The 25,531-nt window shown below is 33.6% G+C and overlaps 2 protein-coding genes across 2 annotated transcripts; one reads left to right on the top strand and one right to left on the bottom strand.

Moving 5' to 3' along the window:
• Window positions 1-3,151: 3,151 nt before the first annotated feature.
• On the bottom strand, window positions 3,152-7,201 carry LOC129886935 (zinc finger A20 and AN1 domain-containing stress-associated protein 4-like). Its single transcript, XM_055961840.1, has 3 exons — window positions 7,101-7,201; window positions 6,867-6,922; window positions 3,152-3,975 (listed from the first exon to the last, which is right to left on the bottom strand). The coding sequence occupies exon 3, from the start codon at window positions 3,962-3,964 to the stop codon at window positions 3,458-3,460; it is 507 nt and encodes a 168-aa protein (XP_055817815.1). The 5' UTR covers window positions 3,965-3,975; window positions 6,867-6,922; window positions 7,101-7,201; the 3' UTR covers window positions 3,152-3,457.
• Window positions 7,202-14,414: 7,213 nt separating this feature from the next.
• LOC129886934 (uncharacterized) lies at window positions 14,415-25,047 on the top strand. The gene is made up of 9 exons (XM_055961839.1): window positions 14,415-14,956; window positions 17,109-17,209; window positions 17,297-17,642; window positions 19,703-20,578; window positions 20,668-20,725; window positions 21,011-21,072; window positions 21,169-21,275; window positions 21,359-21,446; window positions 23,940-25,047. Exons 1-9 carry the CDS (start codon window positions 14,822-14,824, stop codon window positions 24,255-24,257), a joined length of 2,091 nt encoding a protein of 696 aa, XP_055817814.1. The 5' UTR covers window positions 14,415-14,821; the 3' UTR covers window positions 24,258-25,047.
• Window positions 25,048-25,531: the final 484 nt, after the last annotated feature.

The following is a 25,531-nucleotide window of genomic DNA, read 5'->3' as shown; positions in this document are numbered from 1 at the left end:
CAAAATTATTCTCCATTATTAAGTACTAATACTCATTTTCTACAATTTCCCTTTCTTCCACTTATTTCCTGACACGAACTTGCTTTCTCATTTCATATCTTCCTAGTAACATTGCCATAGGAAAAAGGTATAAGAACTCAAATTGCATGTGTAGGGTCGTTTCGCCCTAAATAATTTTTGAGAAAAATTAAAAATTATTTGGGAATTAGTGTTTGGTCGTATAATTTATTATTACTTGACAAATATATTTGATAAATATCTCAATTTTTTAAGTTTTAGAAAAAATTAGAATTTGGGAAGTTTTAAAAATTAGTCAAAATTTTTATATGTTATAAAAACATTCATCATTTATTAATTTCAACTAATATTCATCTACCAACTTATTCCATTAACATGACTAACCAATAGTATTAAATAACAACTCTATATAGCTCCTTCAGAAAAGAATAGTTTGAGTGTCAAGATTAAAAAAATATATATTTATTTTTAGTGCAATTAATGTATTGTTCTTGTACATATTGTTATTTTGCTGTTGTCAATTATTATCAATTACATTATAAGATTTTTTTTAATGGAACATGCTCATTATAAAATGATAATACAAACTTATGAATATTTTAATTAATTTTTTAAACTTATAAATATAAAATAATATTTTTAAAATAGGCAAATATTCTTTAAAAAAATTATAGTGAAATCCTCAATATGCATTTTGTTCAAAGCAGATTTATGATCCATAATGTATTGATATGCCACGATCTACTTGGGAGGCTTCCTCAAAGACAAAATTTTGAAGACAAAGAGAACAACGAATGAGATTATAAAATTTAACACTGGCACACCAGACTAGAGTAAACCAATAAGTTATTCTGGGCATCGGGCGAAAAATAAAAATAAATAAACCAACAAGTTAATGATAGAGGGATCGTTTCATTGGTTGTTAGTTTATGACGTGGCAAGCTGTGAACTAGGATGTATACTGTCTCTTTTTGCTAGTTCACATGTGATATCCTCTCAAAGTGGTCCCACAGAAACTATTCTGTGGGACCATTCAAGGTATTGGCCCCACATTCCTTTTTAAAATTTTGCTTAGGAGGACTAGGTCCCACTAAAGTCTTTCTGTTCCTTCTTTTTCCTCTTTTCTTTTCCTTATTTTTTCTTTTTCTTTTTGGAAATACTATTCAAAATTGAGGCATGAAAAATAAAAAATAAAATCTAGAAATAACGCAATCATTTGATACTTGAATTTTTTTATACTTGGGACATAAAGTGCTTCAATCTATGCATTTATCCCCAATAAGATGTAATAATGCATATTTCTCCGGCACAATTTCACCTCTTTTTTTGTTAAAAATATAATTTTTAAATAGGTTATAGTAAAATTTTGAGATTCTTATTATCATTTTGATAAAATTAGTTTATGGGATTTTATGTTTCATGCTATATTTCACATTTAAAATGACCAGCATTAATTGATCTACATAAATAGTAATTCACTAATAGAACTTTTATTTTATACGTTTAAGGGTCGTTTAATAATAATAATAATTATTATTATTATTATCATAATAGTCACACCATAGGATTTTGCGAAAACACAAAATTTGGCCAACTGTATAATAAAAAAACAATCATCATCTCAACTAATTAATTATACAACGGTTGTTTAGCCTTTCTCATTGCTAATACCCACATAAATTATATGCAAAAATTTACTTATTATTTTAGACATCATAAAATGTGTGTAGTAGCAATATATGAAATAAGTACAAAGTAACTAAAAATCAAGAAAATATTAAATTAGTAGCCTCCACATAACAATTCTTATATCATTATTTACTAGAAAAAAATAATTATGAAAATCAAATATACGTGGGAGCAATTTATATTAGCGTTTACTCACTCGCTTTATAGTTCTTAGTCCTCGTTTACCATAGTTGACACCAATCATTATTCATACAAGCAACGAAGATCCAATTTGGAAATAACAATCGTCAATCCAAGTTCCTCTGAAAATTATGATGCAAGAATTGTTTATACAGTGAATAATAATAAATTTACATGGTTTGATGAATATATACACGAAGGGTGTGTTTGTACAAAGGAAAAAATATATATTATAATGTGAATTTCTTGCTTTTTTTTTTTTTTTGTATTTGATACGTACGTAAGTAAGCAAATACTCTTGTATATAATCTAAATAAATATAATAGGAGGTGAGTGTGGGGATAGGAGTGTGGAGTGGTGGTGAAGGTGAAGATGACGTGCATTGAAGAATGCAGAATACACAATTAATACGGAATACACTTGTGAAAATCACTTTTCCTACTTCCACTAAAAAAAAAGTTTTTTTTAACAAACTTATTTTTTTCTAGAAAAAATATTGATCAATCAAACATGAAGAATTGGAAAACCCCACACTGCGCACACCCTAAATTCAAGGAGTTTTCGGGAGCCTGAGAGAACAAGAAGCCACAAATCAAGGAGAAGGCTGAGAGGAGCAAACACAATTGTTGCGAAACAGCAGCGTTGTAATCATTTACATCATTTTCTCAAGATTTTATTTATCAAGAGTTGTCCCCAAACAATGAAAAACAAAAACACAGGAAATCTCAATACCACAAGATTTAGAGAAACAAGAATGGCCACAGCATTAATTCAAATGCCAGGCAAAGATAACAGCTGCATTTGCGTTGGCATGTGTACAATTCACATGCAATACCACCAGAGACTTCATATTACTTGTGTGCGCATAGAAAGACAAAGCTGTCTTGGCTGTTGGAAAACTCATGATAAATTTATCAATCAAAAATTACATCACACGAGAAGAGAAAGGGGAACATGCAATCAGTGACTTCGACACTGTCGAAACATGTGTGAACGATACAAGCAGGAAACCGCCAAATATGTACAAATTCAACAATGAATTTCTATATAACCATTTTTGACCTAAAAGAAAACTATATGTTACCGTCACCCGTCCTTAGTAAGTGGAATCAATAGCCTCAAAAAATGCAGGTTACTTGCGACAACAAATTAATATACAACATTCATACCATAAAGCTCTTTCACAATATTCAAAATATACAAGATAAATCCATTTAGCAAGATAAACACAATATGTTGCAAAATCAATAAACTCAGTTTTAGGAAGAGGTTAAAGAAAAGGATTTTTGATAGTAAGAAACACTGCTTTCATACTTGAGGAACACCAACTTTTATGTTACTAAAATTGGAATTACTACATGAAAAGATAAACCAAAAGAATATCCATCACAAGCACTAAAGATGGAAACCACAACATTCCTGACTCAATACCAACATTACCACCCCTCAAGTTGCAAAGATGCCTTATGCTTCGTTCTCTCGAGATCCTAGGCACCAAACAGTTGTCACCAGATGGGGTATAGAAGACATCTTCGATAATACTGCAGGCTCATAAACTCAGGATGTTCCTTCATATTTTGTCAAGCTTTTCAGCTTTCACAACTGGATTGGCTTTCGCAATAGCATCTTGACCAGCCTTGCGATAATCATATGGACACTCATGTTTGTCCGAGTAGCGATGAGCTGAGCAGAAAAGGTTCCCACATCGGCAATTGAAGCCAATCAAACCAACTCGTCTCCTACAGGTGCTGCACCTGTTTGGCCGCCCCTCCTTAGCCTTCTCAACTTGTTCGCTCTCTACTGGTGCTGCAACTTGTGTGGGTATAACCAGGGTCTCTGCAGGACCTTCCTGCACGGTTACAGCAACATCAACAGCTTTCACACTAGTGCTTGAACTTCCATTCACTAAGCTTTCAATAGATGAAGCAGCAAAGTTAGCTTGTTCTTGCTTGAATATCATATCCTTGTAGCACTTTGAACACATGTTCATTGTTGCTGCAGTACCAAAAAACCCACAATTGTTAACACAAAGGACAGGAGCTTGAGGAGCTTGGCAGCCTGCATCATTTTGCTCCATATTGAACTTTCCTGCAACAAAAGGACAATGTTAATTTACCATACTAACAATAGCCGGATGTGATTATCTCCAGCCATGTTACCCCGCTATTGATCAGTATGTGCTCTTATAGAAAATAAGCTGATTGCATTTAGCCAATATTCAGCCAAAGGCCATTAGCGCATACTGACCAAGCCATTGTATCAGAATTGTCTAGTATACCAATTTATACTGGAAAACGCAAACTCCCGATTTCCTTGAAAGGCAATTGCCACAATTTACTATGGTAATTCATCAGCTGATACACGATTATAGACTGCATTCATAAAACAACAACATACCCAGTGTACTCCCATAGGTGGAGTCTTGGTAGGGTAGAGTATAAGCAGATCTTATACATACCTCGTGGAGGACTGCATGCACAAAACGTATAAACTAATCGACTAAATCAGTTTCTAGCATGGGGGAAAGGCAAGCTGCAAAAAAAGCCTCGAGAAAATGGAAACTCAAATACCAAAGCTAAGGGTGTTATTCCATATTGGTGAATCCTAATGGTTTGAGAACCAACAAATAGCTACCTGCCAGTTAAGCATCGTAACCAAAATACCTGCTAATTTCATTAACCATGGATTGCCGCTATATACCAGTTGAATCATGCCTTCAGAAACGCCACCAAGAACAACATAACTACAATCCAACCTAGTGGTGTGCCACCCCACAAATACATCAACAAAATCACCACTGGCCCATAGTCCAGAAGAGTTTGACATGAATGTACCCATTAAAAACATAAGAAAGGAAGACAAGCTATGATGGTTAGCATATGGACACTGTTCCATTCAGTTGTAAGCCTGTTAGGCCCTATTTACCAAGGATAGTGCCCATCCTCCCTTGCCACCTCTTTGTTAGTTACGACAGATCAAATTTACCTTGCAGGGCATTATTGAATCCAGGGTTGGACCACCTTGAAAGAATTCACTACCTTTGGTGTAGAATTCTAGTAGTATTCTACCACAACTAAATCCACCTGTACAGCAGACCAACTTCTGGTTGCCAAGAGCATTGAACAGTGAAGAGGTCCAAGATAAAATCTTCAGAGAGGTCAAACAGACTATTGAGCAAGCTAATTACTTGTATGGGTCAGGTAAAAGAATGCATGGTCAAATCTCAGAAGGTTGAAGGGAAACTTTGCAGTTTAACAGGAAGCATCAAAAGGAAGTTGGGACTAAGAAGAATGACAAAGGAAATAATGAATGACAGCTGAAGGCAGTGTCACACTGTCACCCCTGGGAAATGCTGAAAACAGATGGATGTGTTTAGGAGGTAGTGAATTGAAAGCAATCAAACTAAACTCAGCTACAGAGCACCAGAACTAGCTCCACGTGTTCCTCTAACCTCAGAGGCAAATAAGCTTCGGCTAAAAAAAGATGCAACATATTTCCATTTAGAACACTCTTCAAAACAAGGATTTCAAAATAAGTAAAGATTAATACAGAATATATGCATTACTAGTTTAGTCATCATTTGAAGAATGAGGATCAAGTGGAAATTAGACAACTCAAATTATGTCATGTAAATAAGATGACAAAATTGGAGGAACCATACGGGGAAATGCTATGGAATATGAAGAATATCAACAAACTAAAAGGCTAGCGTAAAAACTGTAAAACCAACAACGAGAGATGGAGGGAATGTTTGGCCTCTGAGACCCATGTCAGAATAGATCTTGTGTTGTACTAATATATGATTGAACATGAACAGATCCTGCATGCAGTTAGGATAACATGAAAGAATAACCTTCAAAGATGATTTGAACATCCTACGCAGGCTTCCATATGCACACATACTCCAATGCAAAAAAAATATGGCTATTGGAGGTGCAAAGAAGGACCACACAAACATAAAAGCACAGAGAAGAAAATTATCTCAAAAGACCTACAGTTCCACCAGATAAACACGGACTTATCAGAAAAGGAAACACAATAGAGCAGAAGATTAATATTGGTGAGAATAACTAATTAGGAATTCAAGCACGGGCACACTTACATTAGGTGCTTGTCAAGAATCTTCTTATACTCTTCCTATTCTACATAAACTTGATTGTTTGTTTTGAGATAAAGATCAACCCACCTCTTGTTTTAGCAAATCTTTGATTTTACTTAAAAGACAAAATCATTTAGTAACCAAAAAAAAAAGTATTTCTCATAGATCAAAATACATACATCAGAACTACTTGTGGATTGAGGCATAGTAGACTGACACAAATGCACCAAAGTCAATACCCTGTCTTCACAATCTCTCTTCTATATGGAAAACTTAAATACTATTGAAAGGGCTCTCATCACTTCAAAGAAATCCATGATATTAGTTGAAAGATTTATAAAGCACAGCCAAAAAATTAAATCCAATAGCCATGCTATGGATTGATAGTCAATTTTTTTACATTGAAAATATAAAATTTTGAAACTTCTATATGTTCACCGTTTCTCGACAAATGTTGTTGTAAATATAGCTTTATGAAAATAATAAAAATAGATGCCTAGTATCATGAATAACGGAGCTAGAGGATCTCTATTCATCTCTGCTCAGACAAAATCAATTAAACATTTTTTTTGGTAACAAAATCAATTAAACATAACTCAAAGTAAAGAAACACACATGTTTTTCTATTTGGTTTGTTTGGATTCAATTATATGAACACCAAGTTAACATTCCTTCCAGAATAAAGTATAAAACTGACTACTGAGCTCAAAAGTGAATCGTCCATTATTACAAGCTGGCCAAAAAGGAACACAACGTGCACCATGAGAAATCAAAAACACAGAAAACCCAAACATCTCAAACCAAAAAAAAATCACAATTACACCACCCCCAACCCCCAAAATTCACTTTGAAACAAAATAAAAGGAAATATCAAACTCACCTGTGCGCTGAAAACACAACAAAATACGATCTTTAGAAAAAATTCACCTCCTATCCCTTCAAAAAGAACAAACAAACATGTTAAATCACACAGAACACTACACCACTTCAAAAAAATTCAAAAAATAAAAAAGAAAGATCAAAACCATGAAAAAGCCAAAAGGGTGTTCAAATTTTGCAAATTTAAACAGACCCAGTAAGGAAAAAAAAAACGATGAAAAATAAAAAAACTAACCCTAGAAGCGAACAGGAGAAAGTGTCGTCGGAGGAGCCGAAGAAGAAACTGGAAAAAGGCAAAATGAAATTTACTAGTGTTATATAGAGAATTAAAGTAGAATTGTACTTTGAGATGCTAAAAACGTTTCGAATTTTGATTGGTAGCTAATAGCCAATTGAAATAGGGAGTAGATGAAAAGGCGGTGTGGGTGAGTACAGGAGATTATTACAGAAAGTTTTACGTGTTTGGGCTTTGGCTTTGTTTAATGGACTAATCTTGTTTATGATTTGAAAGGAGCGAGTCATGTGAAACGTGGCATTACGTGCTGTTATTTGGCTTCTAACCGACTAATAATGGAAATAGTGTCCAATACATTTTTTCAATTAGAAAAAATCTATTTTTTTTATTTGTTTCAAAATGTGTGCCTTGAGGCAATATGATGAATATGTTTTCAACAATCACATCTTTTTTCAACCAATTATATATATTCAACATAAATAAGCATCCTTTTAATTTTATTCATCTTTATAATTCAATGATTTCTCTCTAGTGATATCATATTTTTACTTATATCGATAACAAAAGAAAGTAGTGCTTCTAACTTATTATATATTTGACATTTCTAACAAACTAAATTCAGTAAGATGAATACATCAACTCATTAAATTTAGAAATGATTAGCAATAAAGAAGCAATGCTTATTTTTTCAGAAAATAGTTAAACGTAAATCTTCACAATTTGATCCCAAGGAAAAAATATCCTACAAAAAATTATAATTTTAAATTTTTTATGTGCAAAAATAACTATTATTATTCACTACTTCAAGTATGTCATAAATTGATTTTTAAAATATTTTAAAAAAAATTATCTCATAAATATTTTATGATAAAATTGATCTTTATACTGACCATCTGAAGTTGATTTTTTAAAAATAAATTTCAAAATAAGCTAATCAATAAAGTACTATATTTAAGATTCGTAAATATATATAATATTTACATTATAAACGTATGAATCGTAAAATATCTCCGTATTTTATACCACTCTCATGTGTGGTTGTCATTTTTTAGTAAGCATGTTTAATGAATTCTTTAAATTAGAAATAAAATGAAAATTTTTAACCTCATTACAAATCGTGTGACGTGAGGCAATATGATGAAAATGATTTCAACATTCATAATGTTTAATTAAATTAAAAGAAAATAAGATTATAAAATATGATATAGCAATATTCACGATACAACTTGAAAAAATATTTGAAAAAGATTCGAAAAACTAAATTAATCAATGAATTACTTTATTTAAGATTTATGAATATGTATAATATTTAGATCATAAAAGCATGAGTTTCAAAAAAATTCTATGTTTAGTACAATCTTTATGTAAATATTGTTTTATGGTTAAGCGTGTCCAACATATTTTTTGAATCAGAAAATAATTTTTTTTTCACTAATTTTAAATTGCTTAAATTGCGGGCCTTGAAGCAACATGATAATAATGATTTCAATAATCACATTTTTTTTGATGAATTATATAAGTTCAACATATGCGTAAAGCAAATTTTCAATGTTATTCAATTTTACAATGCTATAATTATTTTTTAGTAGTTTTGTATTTTAACGTTTATTAATTGAAAAATAAACACACAAAAATATCGTTAGTGCATCAATTTATAAAATATTTGACCTTTCTAATAAATTAATTCATTTAGATGAAACACACATGAACTCTTCAAATTCATTAAATTAAAAAAATACTTAATACGAAAGAACGAATGTTTATATTTTAAGAAATAATTGAATATAAATCTTCAAAAATTAATGGAAAAACATCCTACATAAAGTATTCATTTGTTATTTTTAGATCTCCAAAAATAGAAAAACGCTTGATAGTAAAAAATAAAAAAACAATGATTATATTGTATTAATAGTTAATAATACAAAAAAAATATGGTTATCCTTTACTTGACTTGACTTTATTTTATTATGTTTTTTGTATTTTTAAACGTATATTTTTCTACTTTTGTTTTTAGTAAAATATTGCCTTGAAATATTTTTTTAATATATATGTTTTGGTTTTCTTTCTTCCCCTAATTCATACCTATTTTTCTTGTCTGGCATCTTCCATCCTAAGAACAAAAATCAAAATATAAAAATAGCGTAAGTTGTATTCATATCATGTTAAAATAAAAACGTTATATATATATCATAAGCTATCTTATTTGGACAAATATCTATGCTATATTAAAAGCATGAAAATTATTAAAAATATTAATTGGACTTTTTATTCTTCATTAAAAATTATACAATAGACAAAATCATCTTTTACAACATTTCTTAAATAATTATTATTTAATTATATTTATTTGATCTATATAAAAAATTATAATATTTAACACTTCTAAATTAATTAGAATTTATTTTGCAGTATAAATATTATAATTGACAATGTATTGACTAAATATTTAATGCGTTCTTCTACTTTACTAAATATGTTCACTTTTACCTTTCAAACCTTCATTATCTCGTCACTTTTTGTGTTTATATTTTTTTCTTTTTCTTCGTAAAAAAAAATTATAATAAACAAAATTGTCATTAATTATTTTTTAAAAATTATTATTTAAATTTTTTTTATAATATTTAAAATTAAAATTTTTTTAAAATATATGATAAGAGATTTTAAGAAAATTAATATTTAAAAAGTCCTAAAATATATGATAAGAGAAAAATTATATTTTAAAAAATAAAAAATACCAATAAATGTTTAATTTGCAAATCCAGATAAAGTTTTGTCTTTCCAAGATCTTTCATCTCAAATTCTTTCTCTAGATATTCAATAGTCTTTTGGACCTCTTCAGGTGTTCCAATGAGATTTATGTCATCAATATAAACGGCGAGTATAACAAACTCTGATTTCATTTTCTTAATAAAAACACATGGACAAATAACATCATTTATATAACCTTCATTTATTAAGTACTCACTAAGGCGATTATACCACATACGCCCTGATCGTTTTAGACCATATAATGATCTTTGCAATTTCATTGAGTACATCTCCCGAGACTTATTACATGTTTCAGGCAATTTTAATCCTTCTGGATTTTCATGTAAATTTCATTATCAAGTGAACCATAAAGGTAAACTGTAACTACACCCATTAGATATATTTTGAGATTTTTATGTACAGCTAAACTGATGAGATATCGAAAAGTTATTCCATCCATAACAGGTGAACATGTTTCTTCATAGTTGACCCCAGGTCTTTGAGAGAATTCTTGTGCAACAAGGCGTACCTTGTATCTTACAATTTTATTTCTCTCATTTCGATTTAGCACAAAAACTCATTTATAGCCAACTGGTTTTATACCTTCAGGGGTTTGGGCTACAGGTCCAAAACCCTAACGTTTAGCAAGTAAGTCTAATTCTGATTAATTATCTTTTGTCATTCTGGCCAATCACATCTACGTCGACATTCTTCGACGGATTTAGGCTCAAGACTTTCACTATCTTGCATAAGACCAATTGCAACATTATATGCAAAAATATTATCCACCATAATTTTCGATCGGTCTAAATTTATCTCATCACCAAAAGAACTTATTGACAGTTCTTCATTCACTTGAGTCTCGGGTTTACTGATTTCTTCAGGAATATCAAAATTAATCAAATGTTGATCTTCTTCAAGAGGTTCTTGTGTAGTATCATCCTTGTTATTCTTCATGCTTCTCTTTCTAGGATTTTTATCCTTTGAGCCCAATAGTTTACCACGCTTCATGCGTGTTTGAGATTCAGAAGTTATGATACTAGTAGATGGTCATTTTGGGACATCAATTCGGATAGGCACATTCACTGCAGTGATATGTGACTTAGTTATCCGTTTCAAATCAGTAAATGCATCTGACATTTGATTTGTTATTTTCTGTAAGTGAATGATCTTCTGGACCTCTTGCTCACATGTGCAGGTGCTTGGATTAAAATGAGATAGTGATGAAACTTTCCACGCAATTTCTTTTTCTGTCTTCTTTTTTTCTCCCCCTAATGGCGGAAAAGTTGTTTCATTAAATCGACAATCTGCAAATCGAGCAGTGAATAAGTCTCCAATCAACGGTTCAAGGTATCGAATTATGGAGGGTGAGTCATACCCAACATATATGCCTAACCTTCGTTGAGGTCCCATCTTTGTACGTTGTGGTGGTGCTACAAACACGTATACCGCACAACCAAAAATTCTTAGATGGGCTATATTTGGCTCGTGTTCAAATACTAATTGTGACATAGAGTATTTATTATAATGTGTCGGTCTGAGACGTACAAGTGCTGCTGCATGTTAGATAACATGACCCAAACAATAATTGACAATTTTGTTTTCATTAGTAGAGGTCTTGTTATCAATTGTAGGTGCTTTATAAATGACTCTGTAAGACTATTTTGAGTATAAACACGAGCAACATGATATTCAATTTTTATCCCAATTGATAAGCAATAATCATCAAAATCTTGGAACGTAAATTCTCCAGCATTATCAAGGCGAATGACCTTAATTGGATAATCTAGGAATTGCGCCCTCAATCTTATTATTTGTGCTAACAACTTCGTAAATGCCAGATTGCGGAATGATAAAAGGCACACATGAGACCATCTAGATGATGCATCTATTAGGACCATAAAATATCTAAACAATTCACTAGGCGGATGAATATGTCCACATATATCTCCATGTATATGCTCTAAAAAGCCAGGAAATTCGATGCCAACCTTCAGGGCTGATGGTCTGGCAATTAATTTGCCTTGATAACAAGCAGCACATGAAAATTTATCATTCGTGAGAATCTTCTGGTTCTTTAACAAATGTTCAGTTGAATTTTCAAGGATTCCTCTCATCATTATTGATCCAGGATGACCTATTCGGTATGCCATAACACAAATATATTTAGATCAGTAAACTTATGGTTTACGATTAAATGTGCTTCAATTACATTAATTTTTGCATAATATAGACTAGGTGACAAAGTTGGTAATTTTTTCAAAATATATTTCTGGCCTGAGACACTCTTGGTTATACCAAGATATTCAGTATTCATTTCATTTAGTGTCTCAACGTTATATCCATTTCTGCGGATATCTTTAAAACTTAACAAGTTTCTTGGGGATTTAGAAGAAAATAGTGCATCTTCTATAACAATTTTTGTCCTCTTAGGTAGAAATATAGTAGCTCTTTCGGAGCCTTCAATCATTTTCGAATTACCAGAAATTGTAGTAATATTTGTTTTTCTTCTAAGTAAGTTGAAAAAATATTTCTCATCTTTAAAAATAGCATGAGTTGTTTCACTATCAATTACATAAATATCCTTATGATTGATCATTTATTCAAACAAAATTTGAGGCATATCCATATTTTTCTTCAAAAAAGAAATAAAGAAAATATTATAATTAAATACATGGTTCATTACACAAATTTTACTTGGATTGAAAATACAAACATAATATTTAGTACAGATAAATAAAAAGAAAATTAAATATTATTAGATTTATCAATATTCATATTATCATCAGGAAAATTAAAGAAATCAGTTACATCAAGGTGCATAGGCTCAATATTATCTTTAGAGATAAAGTTTGTCTCTGAATTATTTTCTGTCCTTTTCAAGGATGCCTGATATAACTGAACCAGACGTTTTGATGGCCGACATATTCGTGATCAGTGCCCCATACCTCCACATCTATGACATATACTTTATGAATTTTTCTTTGGTAAAACTTCTGGCTTTTCACTCTTCTTTTTGTACTGCTGATCATTTTTCGGTATCAGCCGAGCATCATGATTATAATTTCTTCTTCGACCATTACCACGACCACGACTGGGGCCATGACCTCTTTCTCGTTGATTATGGTTTGCCTGATTCACTCTAGGGATAGGCAAAGAACCAACAGGCCGACTATTATAATTTTTCATTAATAGTTCATTGTGGCGTTCGACATCAGAAGTTGAGAAAGTAATTCAGAATATTTTTTAAATTCTTTTTCGCGATATTGCCACTGCAGGAGCATATTCGCGGGTGGAAATGTGGAGTATGTTTTTTCAAGTTTATCTTGTTCAGTGATTTCTTCTCCGCATAAATTTAACTGAGCTATAATTCTAAACAATGCAAAATTATATTTAGTTATATTTTTGAAATCGATTAATCTCAGATTTAGCCAATCATGACATACTTGTGGAAGCATGACCAACTTCAGGTGGTCATATTTTTCTTTTAAATTTTATCACAGTTTAAGGGGATCTTTTAATGTGAGATATTGTAATTTTAATTTCTCGTCAAGATGGTGGCGGAGAAATATCAAGGCTTTGGATGGTCTTGACTAGATGCCATATTTTCATCTTTGATGGTGTCTGCCAGACCCATCGATTCTAGATGTATTTCAGCATATAGTGTCCATGATGATTAGCCTTTTCTAGAAATATCAAGAGCAACAAATTCAAGTTTTGAAATATTAGACATATTAAGAAAATAAAATTCTTACCCCTTTTTATTACCTTCTAAAAATATAGCCCAAAAGGACAGAGGCTCGTGCTGATAACGTGTTATAAAATTAACTAACTTGACAATTTAATAAAGAAAAGAGAGTAGAAAGGATTTTTCTATTGTATGTTTCTCTTCTTCTGTATCTTCATTGTGCACTAACTTGTGCAAATTATATAGGCACAGAAAGTTGGCAATTTGCCCAAATATCCAAGTGGGTGGGTCCCACTTGGATAGAGACATCCAATACAAATAATGCCCACTAGCATAGAGACGTTCAATACCAGTAATGTAACAAATTTAACTAAGTTCAACTTTTTTCCTAAAATATTTGTTGTCACGTGAGATACACACCTTGATCATGCGCGAAACACTTACACTAAATTAATATGTTAGATAAGAATCACTTGTTGATTAATGAGATCCACCGTTACATAAATGTAAAATTAAACGATTTTTAGTTGTTCAACGGTAATCTTGATTGTTTTTGCCATGTTAGTTTCAATGGTAAAATCAACAATTTTAAAATATCTATGATTCAAAAATTAAATGGAAAAATATTTTTGATACAAAACACAAATGAAAGTTTTTTTTCTATTATCCAAGATAATCCGTAATTGCTACAATCTCTGTTCTTTGAATGAACATCTATAGTGAGCACTTTACATGAATCAAATAATTTTTTTACTATGTAATAACTTACAAACCACGCAAAGACTCTATGTGACAGTCAAACACTTTATGATGAGCATTGAATAAATTTTTCATTATATAGAGTTCTCATGTAACAGATTCGACTCCGAAAGCTTGAGCAAGCCCTATTTCCAAGAATTTCCGAATATTTTTATCCTTTTACTGTAGAAAAATAATGTAGGTTACTTCTCTCCAATATATAAACAATAGGGTTAGAAGTCATTTTACACTACATTACGAGTTCCTTCCCCGAAAGATTTTGGGGTTTCTTGTTTTTGCCCTTTTCGTCTCCGCCATGAATTGATTTCCCGGAAAAATCCCACCCAATCAGCGGATAGCATTTTCGTCGATTCATATTATTGAATCTTCTCATTATATAATCACTTCTAAGTATAACTTTGAAGTAGTTAGGGTTTTTGATGCCAATTCGTATTTGAGAAATCAAAGAGCATTGTAATAATCTGTTCGTTTTTTCGTTTTATCGAATTGGAGAATCATCATCGGATTAGGGATTTTTGGTGAAATAATGGGGAGTGGAGATGGAGAAGATGATCGGACGTTTAGGGTTAGTTTCACTGCCGAAGGATTTGCGAAGCTTCGGGAACGAGTTAATGAGAAACTCAAGGAGTTCATGGGTGACTACACGGATGATACTCTCGTGGTATGTTTTTTTTTTCCTTCTAGGGCTTGGAACAACAATATTGGATTACGGCACATATTGTTGAAAAGAAGTTGTTATTGTATTGAAAAATAGTGCGATTATAATTTTTTGTTGTAGTATTGAGTTCAAACGGATTGATTTAAGTATTTGCTTCACCAGCATTTACCTTTTAGACTCTATGTTCAGGAATTCCACAAACATGATTTTCGAGTTTGTGCAAGTTTCTTTTGTTGTTACTGCTTCCATAAACTAATTGGATTGCGGAATACTTTGTTTAAAAGGCTTGAAATAAGCTTCAAAGTTGTTATTGTCAATAGTATATAATTGTGTATTTGTATAGGTGTTTCAATCTATTGAAGAATTTGTTTATTCAGTGAGAAAGGCGTGCAATCCTTAGAGGTTCTTGATCATTGAGTTGCTTCGGTAATTTGGATAACATTTTGTGCAACTATACTAGCTAAGTCACAGTGAGATTGACCTCCAATTGTACATGGCATTGTTATCAATTCTCTACTTGCTTGAATTCTTTTTGGTTGTGGATCTGAGAGGCCTTGAAAAGAATGATACTGTTATATCGGTACTTACAGCATAATAATGTTTTATTGGACAATAGGCGGTCTATTGGTAGCAGAAGTTGCTCCAGAAGAACTTAGGATACAGATCTTATTCAGGGTATTCCATAGTTCTGTGCTCGTGTGCAGTGAACACACAAAACAACATTTATGTTATGGTCATACTTATTTCAAATCGTTTGAAGTTCCGGTCATTTGTAGTTCTCCACTAGCTCTGTTTTTGTTGTTTGAGGGCTAATGTTCTTATTTGCTTATATAAAAAGATATCATGATCTTCATTGATTTGAAGAATGCAATCCATTTAAGAAGTTCGCTGTCGCTCACAACTGTGTATAGTCATTTTCGGCAAAAAGATTTATGTCAATTGAGGCACCTTAAAGCTGCTTAGTCCTGACATTAAAAAGCTTAGGGAGGTTATCACACATTACCTTAAGATTGCAGATAAGGGTCGACTTCGATTAGTAATGTAAGTCTGTTAGAAAGTTTGGCAAGATGGATGCAATAGCTCATTTAAATTGTATGTGCACCACTCTGGTGGTGCAAGTTACGGGACACTTTTTATGTTTTGTATATGCAACAGAGCTCTATCATTATGGGGAGAAGCTGCCTATTCTATTCTATGAATCTATATATGTTGTTGATAGTGATCAGCTTTTTATTACTGAACATTGCCTCGTAAAAATGTTTGCTCATCCTCTAACATTTAAGTTTAAATGCTTACATACATTTGATTTGTAACTCTCTTTTTTGATTTATGGGCTTAAATAAGCAGCTCACGAAATTCTTAGTGGACATAATTACGCGACCTGTGTGAGTAGGAGGTAGCAAGGTACCTCGAATTAGTCGAGGTGCGTGCAAGTTGGCTTGAACACCGTTTTTTTTTATAGAAAAAACAGTTAACAAAATTTATTGACTGTTAAAAATGGATATTAACTCTTTATTTGTTTCTTCTTTAGACAAACTCTTAGTAGCTACTTCTATGCAAAAATTTCAATTTTATCAGATTTTCCCAAGGGGCTTGTATCAAGTGTTATGTTCTCTCATGCTAAAGCCCACCTCATCTATGAGGTCCTTGCAAGCATGGTTGGCGTGATGTAGTGAAGTTCTATTCCCAGTTTCTATGTTAAAAGGAGCTTCTGGTTCTTTTCCTGGAACCAGAACACTCTGCTATATTCCGGTTTGGAACTTTAAGCTTTTGTTATATTAAAGCATGATGTTGATGAATGTCAACTTGCACAACAATTGTCATTTGACATATCAAAATTTACTATGTTATTGGAATTTGTTGTTATTCTATATCTGAGGCAATTAATGCTGATATATCTCATGGCCATGCACGTGGAGGATTCCACTGTTTGTTCGTTTAGATCCATGTATTTCTTCTACATGTAATATTTGATCATCCTCACTCCTTGGTTGATTATATTATTCTGTGCATCTTTGGAGCGTCATTTTATTGTATCAGATTATTGTATAACATTAGACTTCGAGCCTAGTTATTACAAATACTTCTTGAGTATGGGTGCGTCAGATTTCTCCTTAAAATTTATGATGCTAATACTTTGCTTATGCACCTGCAGGAATATGTCATAGTCTTGTTAAAAAATGGTAGGCGTAAAGAGGAAGCAAGAAATGAATTGAATGTTTTTCTTGCAGAAGACAGTGTCTCCTTTGTTGATTGGTAATATAACAGCCATATTTCCCTTACAGTATGTGTTCTGAGCTAAGTATTTATTTTACTATTCTGATTCTTGGTAATGCTATTTAGGCTATGGGATCACCTGGGATCAAATATAGATTTGTATGTGCAACAAAAGGATCCTGATACAGGAGGAGGGGCAAAAACGAAACCCGCTATTGTCGAGCAGCCTGCAAAGAATGATATGCACCACCTGGATGCTGATAAAGAGAAATTAAATAAATCTAAAAGCTGTTACCGAAGGGAGTTGAAAGGGCTGGTTAGTGATGGACACCCTACTCGACATAGTTCTTTGGCTGACAACATTCCCAAAGAGGAGGAAGCTCATCGAACAGTTGGTCATGCAAAGCGTTCCCTCTCCCCCCAGCCAGAACTTCTGAGAAAAAGAAGCAGACCTGAAGAAAAGCCGAAAAAGGTTTCTAGAATTTCTATGCATTGCTTTGTTTTGAGAATCAAGAGAATGCTACTAAGTTGTCATAATACCATGAAGGAGAATTTCTTAATTAATTTGAAACTTGTCATGTTTTCAAGCTGAATGCTGTGCTGAATTTTTACTTTTTGATCAATTCCGTTCCAAAGGTGCATGCCTAATCTAACTCACTCTTTTATCTAGCGACTCTATATCTCCTATTGTGAACAACTATTGTTAGATGTGTTACTTGTCAGTCTGGGCATTAATTATACATAGAGCTGTGTTTGCAAATCACTAAGTATAAGTTTGTGGCTTTTTCTGTTTTGGGCTAAAAAATGCTCTCTTTTCTCATTATGGGAGGTGGAGATGAAGACGTTTGTACTTAAATAGAAGCTTGGGGTTCCATTTCCTACTGTTTTAACTGATGCAAATTAAGTAGCTGTCTTTTATTTTCTGGAGAGTAGAAAATGCAGTTAAGAGACCCACCTTTTCACGTGGTTTATGGAGTGGTTGGTTTATTGAGATGGTTTTGCTGTTGTCCTTTATTTATCATGCTAATTCGGTCTTGGCTTCCATGGAGCAATGACTCTGTCTCTTTTTTTTTTGACTGTTTCTCTATTGTATCTGGAGGTGACAATGTGGGTGATTAAATTTTCTATGGATGTATTTTAATTTGAGTATAGATGGTGGGTATGTTGAGTTTGATTTGCAAAATTATTTTTAATATTACATACCATTTAATGCACATTTATTCTTGAAAGCCCTTAAGCCCGTAAGTTTTCCACCCATTGATCACCCCAAACATACATTCAAGATTGCTGATTTTTTAAATGTTTAAATGAATATATTTATAGTAACATCTTGCCTGGTTGTGTATTTTGTTGATGCATGGTTGATAATGCCATTTGCATAATCACTTTTCTATAAGCACTCAAGTGCGTGACCTAGTGGTCAATGAAGTGAGTGCAAACCTTGGAGACCATGATTTAAATCCCACAGAGACAAAAGCCACCAAGTGATTTCTTCCCATATGTTTAAGCCTTGGTAGGCATAGTTACTTGGTACATGTGCTGGAGGGAGGTAGCAAGTACCCGGTGGAATAATGTTGTGTGCACAAGTTGGCCCGTACACCACCATAATTAAAAGATCACTTCCCTCCACATTTTCCCATCTGTTTTAACCAAGTGTCAGGTTCATTATGTGAAGTTTTAAATACTTTTGTCGTTGTTGAATACTTTTACATGTCCCAGACACCACTTAGTGGGATTTCACTGGGTATGTTGTTGTTGAATATTTTTACATGTGTGTAGATTACAAACAATAACTTACTTGTGTCCTTGCAATTTTTATTTATTATTTCTGGTGATTGGGACCATATAAAGGTGTGTTGGCAGTATCATTAGGGTAAACGTTTCATTTTATTATTTTCGTTTTATGGTATGTATTTGGAATCCCATATTAATTAGATCGTGAGTTCTCCCTTTCTCTGTCTGTGGGGTGGGGGGGATGTTTTTCTGTAATCAGTTTTTCTTGTTTCTATTATTTATCTTATACTTTTTCCTCCATGTTTTCTTCACTTTGGGTGATTTTTCTTCATAAATTCAGGCTGGTTGAATTCCCATGCCAATTAGAACAAAGTTTAAAATGAATTACCATGTGATTTGCTTTAGTGTGTTGCTACTTTTTACTTAGTGTGGTTGATTAATAGTCTTTCCAAAGTTATTGTATTTGCAATGCTAACAGTACTTTTCTTTTCAAAATCCTGATTTTGCTGTCCGTAGACAGACTCCCTATCATATGATACCATATAATACATGGTTACACATTTTGTTTTTTTGTGTATGATATATTTGGATAACTTTTTTGAACAAGGATTGAGTAAAATAAATAGGATTGCAAGAGGAATTGCATAAAGCTGAATTAAATTCGGTACTAGAGTTATTTTAAAAAAATCTAATTTAGGAAAACAAGAGAAAACATGATTTGAGTAACCCTCTTGGCTTAGTATTCCAAATCACTACTTCACATCATCACCTTTTGATTAAATTGTTTGCTTTTGATAGAGGGAAAGCATTCGTCAACCACCAATTGCTGCTACTCGGAGGTTGCTGCAATTTGCAGTAAGAGATGCTGTGGCTACTTCTAGGCCATCCAATTCCCCTCTAGCTCCCTCACCTTCACTAAAGCGTCTTCGCTCTGTGGTCTCTACATCTGTGGATGAATCATCCCTTCCAGAACGCCCACAGAGGATACGGTCGGTTGCAAGAGCACCAACTGCCTTGGCCACTGCTATTAGAGCTGTTGCAGAAGCTGCAAAAGATGTAACAAAAGTTAGATCGGCCGTTAATGTGTTTGATAGGCTGGGTCGTGCTACTGATATTCCCGATCCTTCAATCCGATTGGAAGAATCTAGGCAAGCTGTTGCTGAAGATGTAAAAGATCAATCTTTTGCTAATGCAGACGAGGCATACTCAACTTACCTTCACAGAAGTGGTTATAGTGGAAAACATATTGGGAAATCTATGTTGCATGATGATGCTGTGGTTGTTTATGATTCAGCATCGGATGATGAGGCTGTTCGTGGTAGCAGCGCTGTGAATAGAATGGCTATGGATGCCTCTAGAACTGGTGCACCTGTTAAAAACATAAGTGAGAATCCACTTACAGTCGAGCATGGTGTTGCTTACAATGTGGATGATATTTTGGACAAGTCGCAGAAGGACCAGGATCGACCTACATTTGCTCCTGCTGCTCTTCACCAGCCAATGAATATCCCACTTAATGTGAATACCTGGAAATCACCTCAGTATCAGGAGGCAAGACAGTCATTTGAGATAGAGAATCGGAGATCTGCCCGAAGCAGTGAAGGCTTGGCCGAAAAACCTGACATGCTGTTGACCAAAGAAAGCACTAATCCTTTTGCAGTTACTAATGGAACTGTAAGATATCTATACTCTGTTATGATCTCATTATGTGTTAAAATCTTTGAAGTCTCCAGAAAATATTAAATCAGTATGTTCTTTGTTAGGTCAAACCATATGTGGAGACACCGAAGGAATCTCAGAAGACAGCTGTTTTTAATCAGGGTGAGTTTGATCTTCCCTAGTTGCATGTGCTTCTACTTTCTAGGCATAATAAAAACACTTCGAAACTACTTATAATAAATATTAAGATTAATTTGTTAAGGTAATATAGGATTGAGGTTAGGCTTTATTGCTTCATTATGCTTTGCGTGAGATACTCTTAACTTGTGAGGTGAAGTATTGCTCTAATCACTGCCTTAGCATATGTATAGTACTCCCAATATGCAATTCCCTAGGTACCATCTTTGTTTGTTTATCTTATATGTAGGTCATTTTCTGGTATATCAGGTTTGTATTCTACTGGTGCACCTACAGAAGATGCTGATTCACGGACCATCTTTGTCAACAATGTAAGTTTCTGTCAACTATTGGTCTGATTCACTAGGCATGTCCTTTGTCATTCAATTGCTGAAAACCATTTAATTTGTCTCTTTTGTTTGTGTCAGGTTCATTTTGCTGCTACAAAGGATAGCCTTTCTCGGCACTTCAATAAATTTGGGGAAGTGCTTAAAGTGGTAATCCTGACTGATGCTGGATCTGGGCAACCCAAAGGGTCAGTTATTGTTTTCATCAGCTTTTATCAATCTTTTGTCTGATATTATTGAGTGCTAATGTCTAAACACATAACATAAACAGATCAGCTTATGTAGAGTTCATGAGAAAAGAATCTGCAGAGAATGCTTTATCTCTTGATGGAACATCGTTCATGTCACGCATTGTGAAGGTATGTTCTTAATAACAGAGGATATACATGTCATAAGTTGGCGCATGGATTTTGTCTGGACTGCTATATGATGTGGGACAGTTCACTTTTCCTTTTTTGGGGGTTTGTTGTTTTTTTGGGCCTTAAAACCCTCCCTTCAAGTCTTCATCAGTTACTTTTTCTGCTACAAGTTGACTGATTTTCTTAGTGATGATCTGCTAATTTGGTTGTAATTGGTTGGGTTGAAAGTGGACTGTATAAAAATGGGAAACAACTTTCCCAACAACTTTAAAGTAAATAAGATATAAGAGGTTTGATCTGTTCATTGCAGTTTCAATTTACTGTTTACTGCTTAAAGTCAACATATCAACCTCTCTCACACAAGGTAAGGGGGGTAAGGTCTGCATACACTCTATCCTCCCCACCCCAGACTCCACTTGTGTGATTACACTGGGTTTGTTTGTTGTTATTGCTGCTGAAAGTCAACATATATGATAGTACATTCTCGAACCTTCTGCAAGAGGTACAAGTTGTTAATGCTCTAGAATGTTTGAAGCTCTCATCATAAGTAAAAGCTCACTTCTCCAAACTTAGCACTTGCAACATGGAGAATTTTATCACAATATAGGAAACATCACATCTTGGTGTCACTTAGTGGTCAATGAGGTGCATAAAAACAATGGGAGGTCCGGAATCATATCTCAGTAGAGACAAATAACGCTGGGTGATTCCTTATAATCTTGGGTAACTCTCATCTGTGATGGTAGGAGGTAGCATGTAACAGATGAAATGGTTAAGGTGTGCGCAAACCAGCCTGAATACTACCTTATATACAAATATCAGACATTTGACTGTTACCTGAGAATCAATTGCTAAAACAAGGGATGGGAAGGGAGTGCAAACAATGCAAACTAAGTGGAGTATGAATATATGCAGTAGCATTCCATAGCCCATGCAATCACTTTTCATGTGATGGAAGTACCACTAAGAAGTTTGTTTGCGGTATAAATCAACAATGCTTAATGAACTGCAGGAAGCTTATGAGTACACCTCGACTATTTCACCGGTACTTGCTACCTCCCACTAGCACAAGTATTTGGGTATGCAAGGTGACTGTGGTACCAAGGCCTAGGCGGATCGGAATAAATCACTTTGTTTATGTTGTCTCTGGTGGAATTTGAACCCTGGTTGCTTGCACCCACTTCATTGACCCCTAATCTACATCCTTGGATGCATAGTTTTTCATCCCTATTTTAGTTGGGATGAGTACAAGTGTGTGAGTGGTATGGAGACCTAGGTCTTGCTTGGTCACTTTTATGGGAACTTCTTAATTTTTTGTTTATACTATGGTTTGGAATTGAAGCAAAAAAATTGTTAGGTTTCAGGGAAGTTAATTATCCAAATAATAAATTGTTAACATGGAAAACACTCTGGGAAATAATCCCCCTCAAAAGGAACTACTTTGTGCAGGACTTGCACTTCTTAAAATTTATGGGGGACTTGCACTTCTCAAATTTGTTAGGTTTAAGTTAATTATCCAAATAATAATGTTGATTACTAACTAGGGAAAGTTAAAGTGGAAACTCTGGAAAAGACAAATAGTGGCTTAGTGCCATAAGGGTTTCTTAAACATATACAGTACGATCATTGTTATAGTTTTCTTTTTGGGATGGGGTGGGTAGGGTGATAGTATGTGTATGTCTGATGGTTTAGGTTTAGTAGGGTTTCCTCATTTTCCAATTTTTGGTGTAAGCTCCAGTTCCAAATCCCAAGGTTCAAGAACTTGAGAACTCTAATGTTTAATGTAGACTTTTGATCATATGGAAGAGATTTAGAATCTATGTAATCAGGGTTTTGAGTTGTCACACGTCAAATTAAAGTGGTTATTCAAGTGCCCCTTGTGTATTATGAATGTCTACATGCATTAAAATAGCGGGTGCGCAAATGTATGAACTCTGCAGTTACAATGATGCACTGACCCCACAGCAAGGTAAGAATTGCATTCCTTCATTCGGGAAACAGTACACTAGTGATTTGGATTGGTAAATCTTTGTGGATCCGATCTGTTATCCCTTCTTTTTGTTTTTAAGGCAGCATATTCAGCTACTGGAAAAGTTGTTCAGGATTCACCAAAAGTTAACTCATTATAAAAAAAAAGAAGAGGTTCACTCCTATTTAGATGAGAATGCAGGGGTACAGTCTCTCTTTGGTGACAATATATAGAGAGTTTTGGTGATCTGTTACGATTGCTCAAATATCCTCTTCATGTGATGTGAATTATGTAAACTAATTTGATGCTCTCATCCTCCATGAGTAAGGGAAATTTGCAGAATAGAAGACTTAAGAAGAAACCATATTCTCTTAGTAATTTATGCTTCTAAAATTGTTGGCAACTGAAGTATCAAGATAAAAACCCAACTAAAAAGAAGACCCTATTCTTTTAGCATTTGTTCATCTCTTTTCTTGAGGGAAGTCTCTGTTCATTTAAGCACCGAGTATTATTCTTTTATACAGGTTGTGAGGAAAAGCTCTGCCACTCCTGAAGCAGCTTCTGGCACTGTATGGCCTCGTGTTACGAGAGGTGGTCCCTTTGCCGTTTCTAGGTTTGGCCGGGTTCCTTTTCCTAGAGGCATCCCCACTTTGTACAGGTCCCGGCTCCCAATCAGGCCTGGTGCTAGAAGTATGCAATGGAAACGAGATGCTCACCCCACATCGATTGAGAACTCTGGTTTGGCTACACCCTCGAGTAATGCAGTTCCTTCTCCCATTCCTCGGAGTATGACATATGTACGAGCAGAAGCCAAGACAAATGGAAATTCTAGTGCAGCTTAGTTGATTATAGCAGTTACTTCCATCCTATCTCTCCGAGAATCCAGCTCTTTTTGAGAAGGGTTGAAGTCCAACATACTTGGCAACCTACATGATTGCTTCATCCAGTGAATCAGTCAAGATGGGGAGTGAATGTTCACGCCACGTAATCATGAACAGAAGTGTTACCAATTTTGCTTTCATCTTATTATTATTTCCCTAGAGTTGGGCGGAAGAGGCATTGGTAAATGTTTTTGGATTAGGTTTTTGAAGTAGTTATTATCAGATTGTTGGCAGGTGGCTGAAGGAGTTATATCAAGTTAGAGCTGGAATCTGTGAATAAGTGGAAATGGGTTGTTTATTGAATTAGTGACTTTTGAAATTTCATTCTTGATAAAGTAAAAAAAAGGAAAAAATTTAGAAGACAAAAGAAAAAAGAAAAAAAAAGTCTCCATTTCATTTCTTCTTTTGGTCCAATAATATGCTTGCTAGTTGATGATTTGGCGTTACTGTTATCGAAGCTTCAAAAAGAAATAGAGATGCCTGAAAAGGACAATTTTTCTGTATCATTTTGTTGAATTTGCTTTGGCAAAATTATTCATGTATCTGTAATGTCGTATTAGAGGTAGTAGTAATAGGACTGGAGATATTGGATTATCTCCAGTATTTTTCAATATGCATTTTGATTGAAGCTACGTGTCCCTGTGGAGATTCAGAAGGCAGGTATTTCATTTGTTTCCTTCACCCATATGAAATTCTTCATCCTTTCCCAAACAAAAATAAAATAGAGCCCAAGTTAAAGATTTTGACTAATAAATGGTTGGATATGCGGTTCACAAAGTTATTATTTTCTCTGTACATATTTTGACCGTTTTGAATGGTGACAGTTGACTACAATAAATGAGTTGAAACAACATTAGTTGTATCAACGAAATGAAAGAGTTCCAAGTATTCCCTCCATCCTCTTTTTACTCGTACACTATTAAAAGGAAAGGTTCACTTCTGATTGTCTCAATCGAAAAATCAAGAAATGATTTATCATTTAGTTTCTAGTTACTCTTATTATATATTATGATTATATTTTAATATATTTTTAAAATATTAAATTTATTATATTCAAAAGTTAATATAGTAAAAGTGTCATTCTATTATTGTATTTTAAGAAGTTAATATTGGACAATTAATAACGAACGATGGGAGTATTTTGTATTTATATAAAAGTAAAAAAGAAATTGGTAATACCTCTAGATTTTTAAATTATCCCAGTATTTTGAAAATCGACTAAACCAATGTTCATG

The sequence above is a fragment of the Solanum dulcamara genome, chromosome 4, assembly GCF_947179165.1.
Source record: "Solanum dulcamara chromosome 4, daSolDulc1.2, whole genome shotgun sequence".
NCBI classification, from domain to species: domain Eukaryota; kingdom Viridiplantae; phylum Streptophyta; class Magnoliopsida; order Solanales; family Solanaceae; genus Solanum; species Solanum dulcamara.
The sequence above is the reverse complement of the archived record's forward strand: the minus strand, read 5'-3'. Positions and strand labels throughout refer to the sequence as shown.

Bases quoted from the DNA above. Each gene is read 5' to 3' on its own strand.
- LOC129886934 (XM_055961839.1), top strand. From the start codon at position 14,822: ATGGGGAGTGGAGATGGAGAAGATGATCGGACGTTTAGGGTTAGTTTC. The intron at 20,726-21,010 runs GTGAGTTTGATC...CTGGTATATCAG, and splicing joins GACAGCTGTTTTTAATCAGG to GTTTGTATTCTACTGGTGCA. The intron at 21,276-21,358 runs GTCAGTTATTGT...TAACATAAACAG, and splicing joins GGATCTGGGCAACCCAAAGG to ATCAGCTTATGTAGAGTTCA.
- LOC129886935 (XM_055961840.1), bottom strand. From the start codon at position 3,964: ATGGAGCAAAATGATGCAGGCTGCCAAGCTCCTCAAGCTCCTGTCCTT.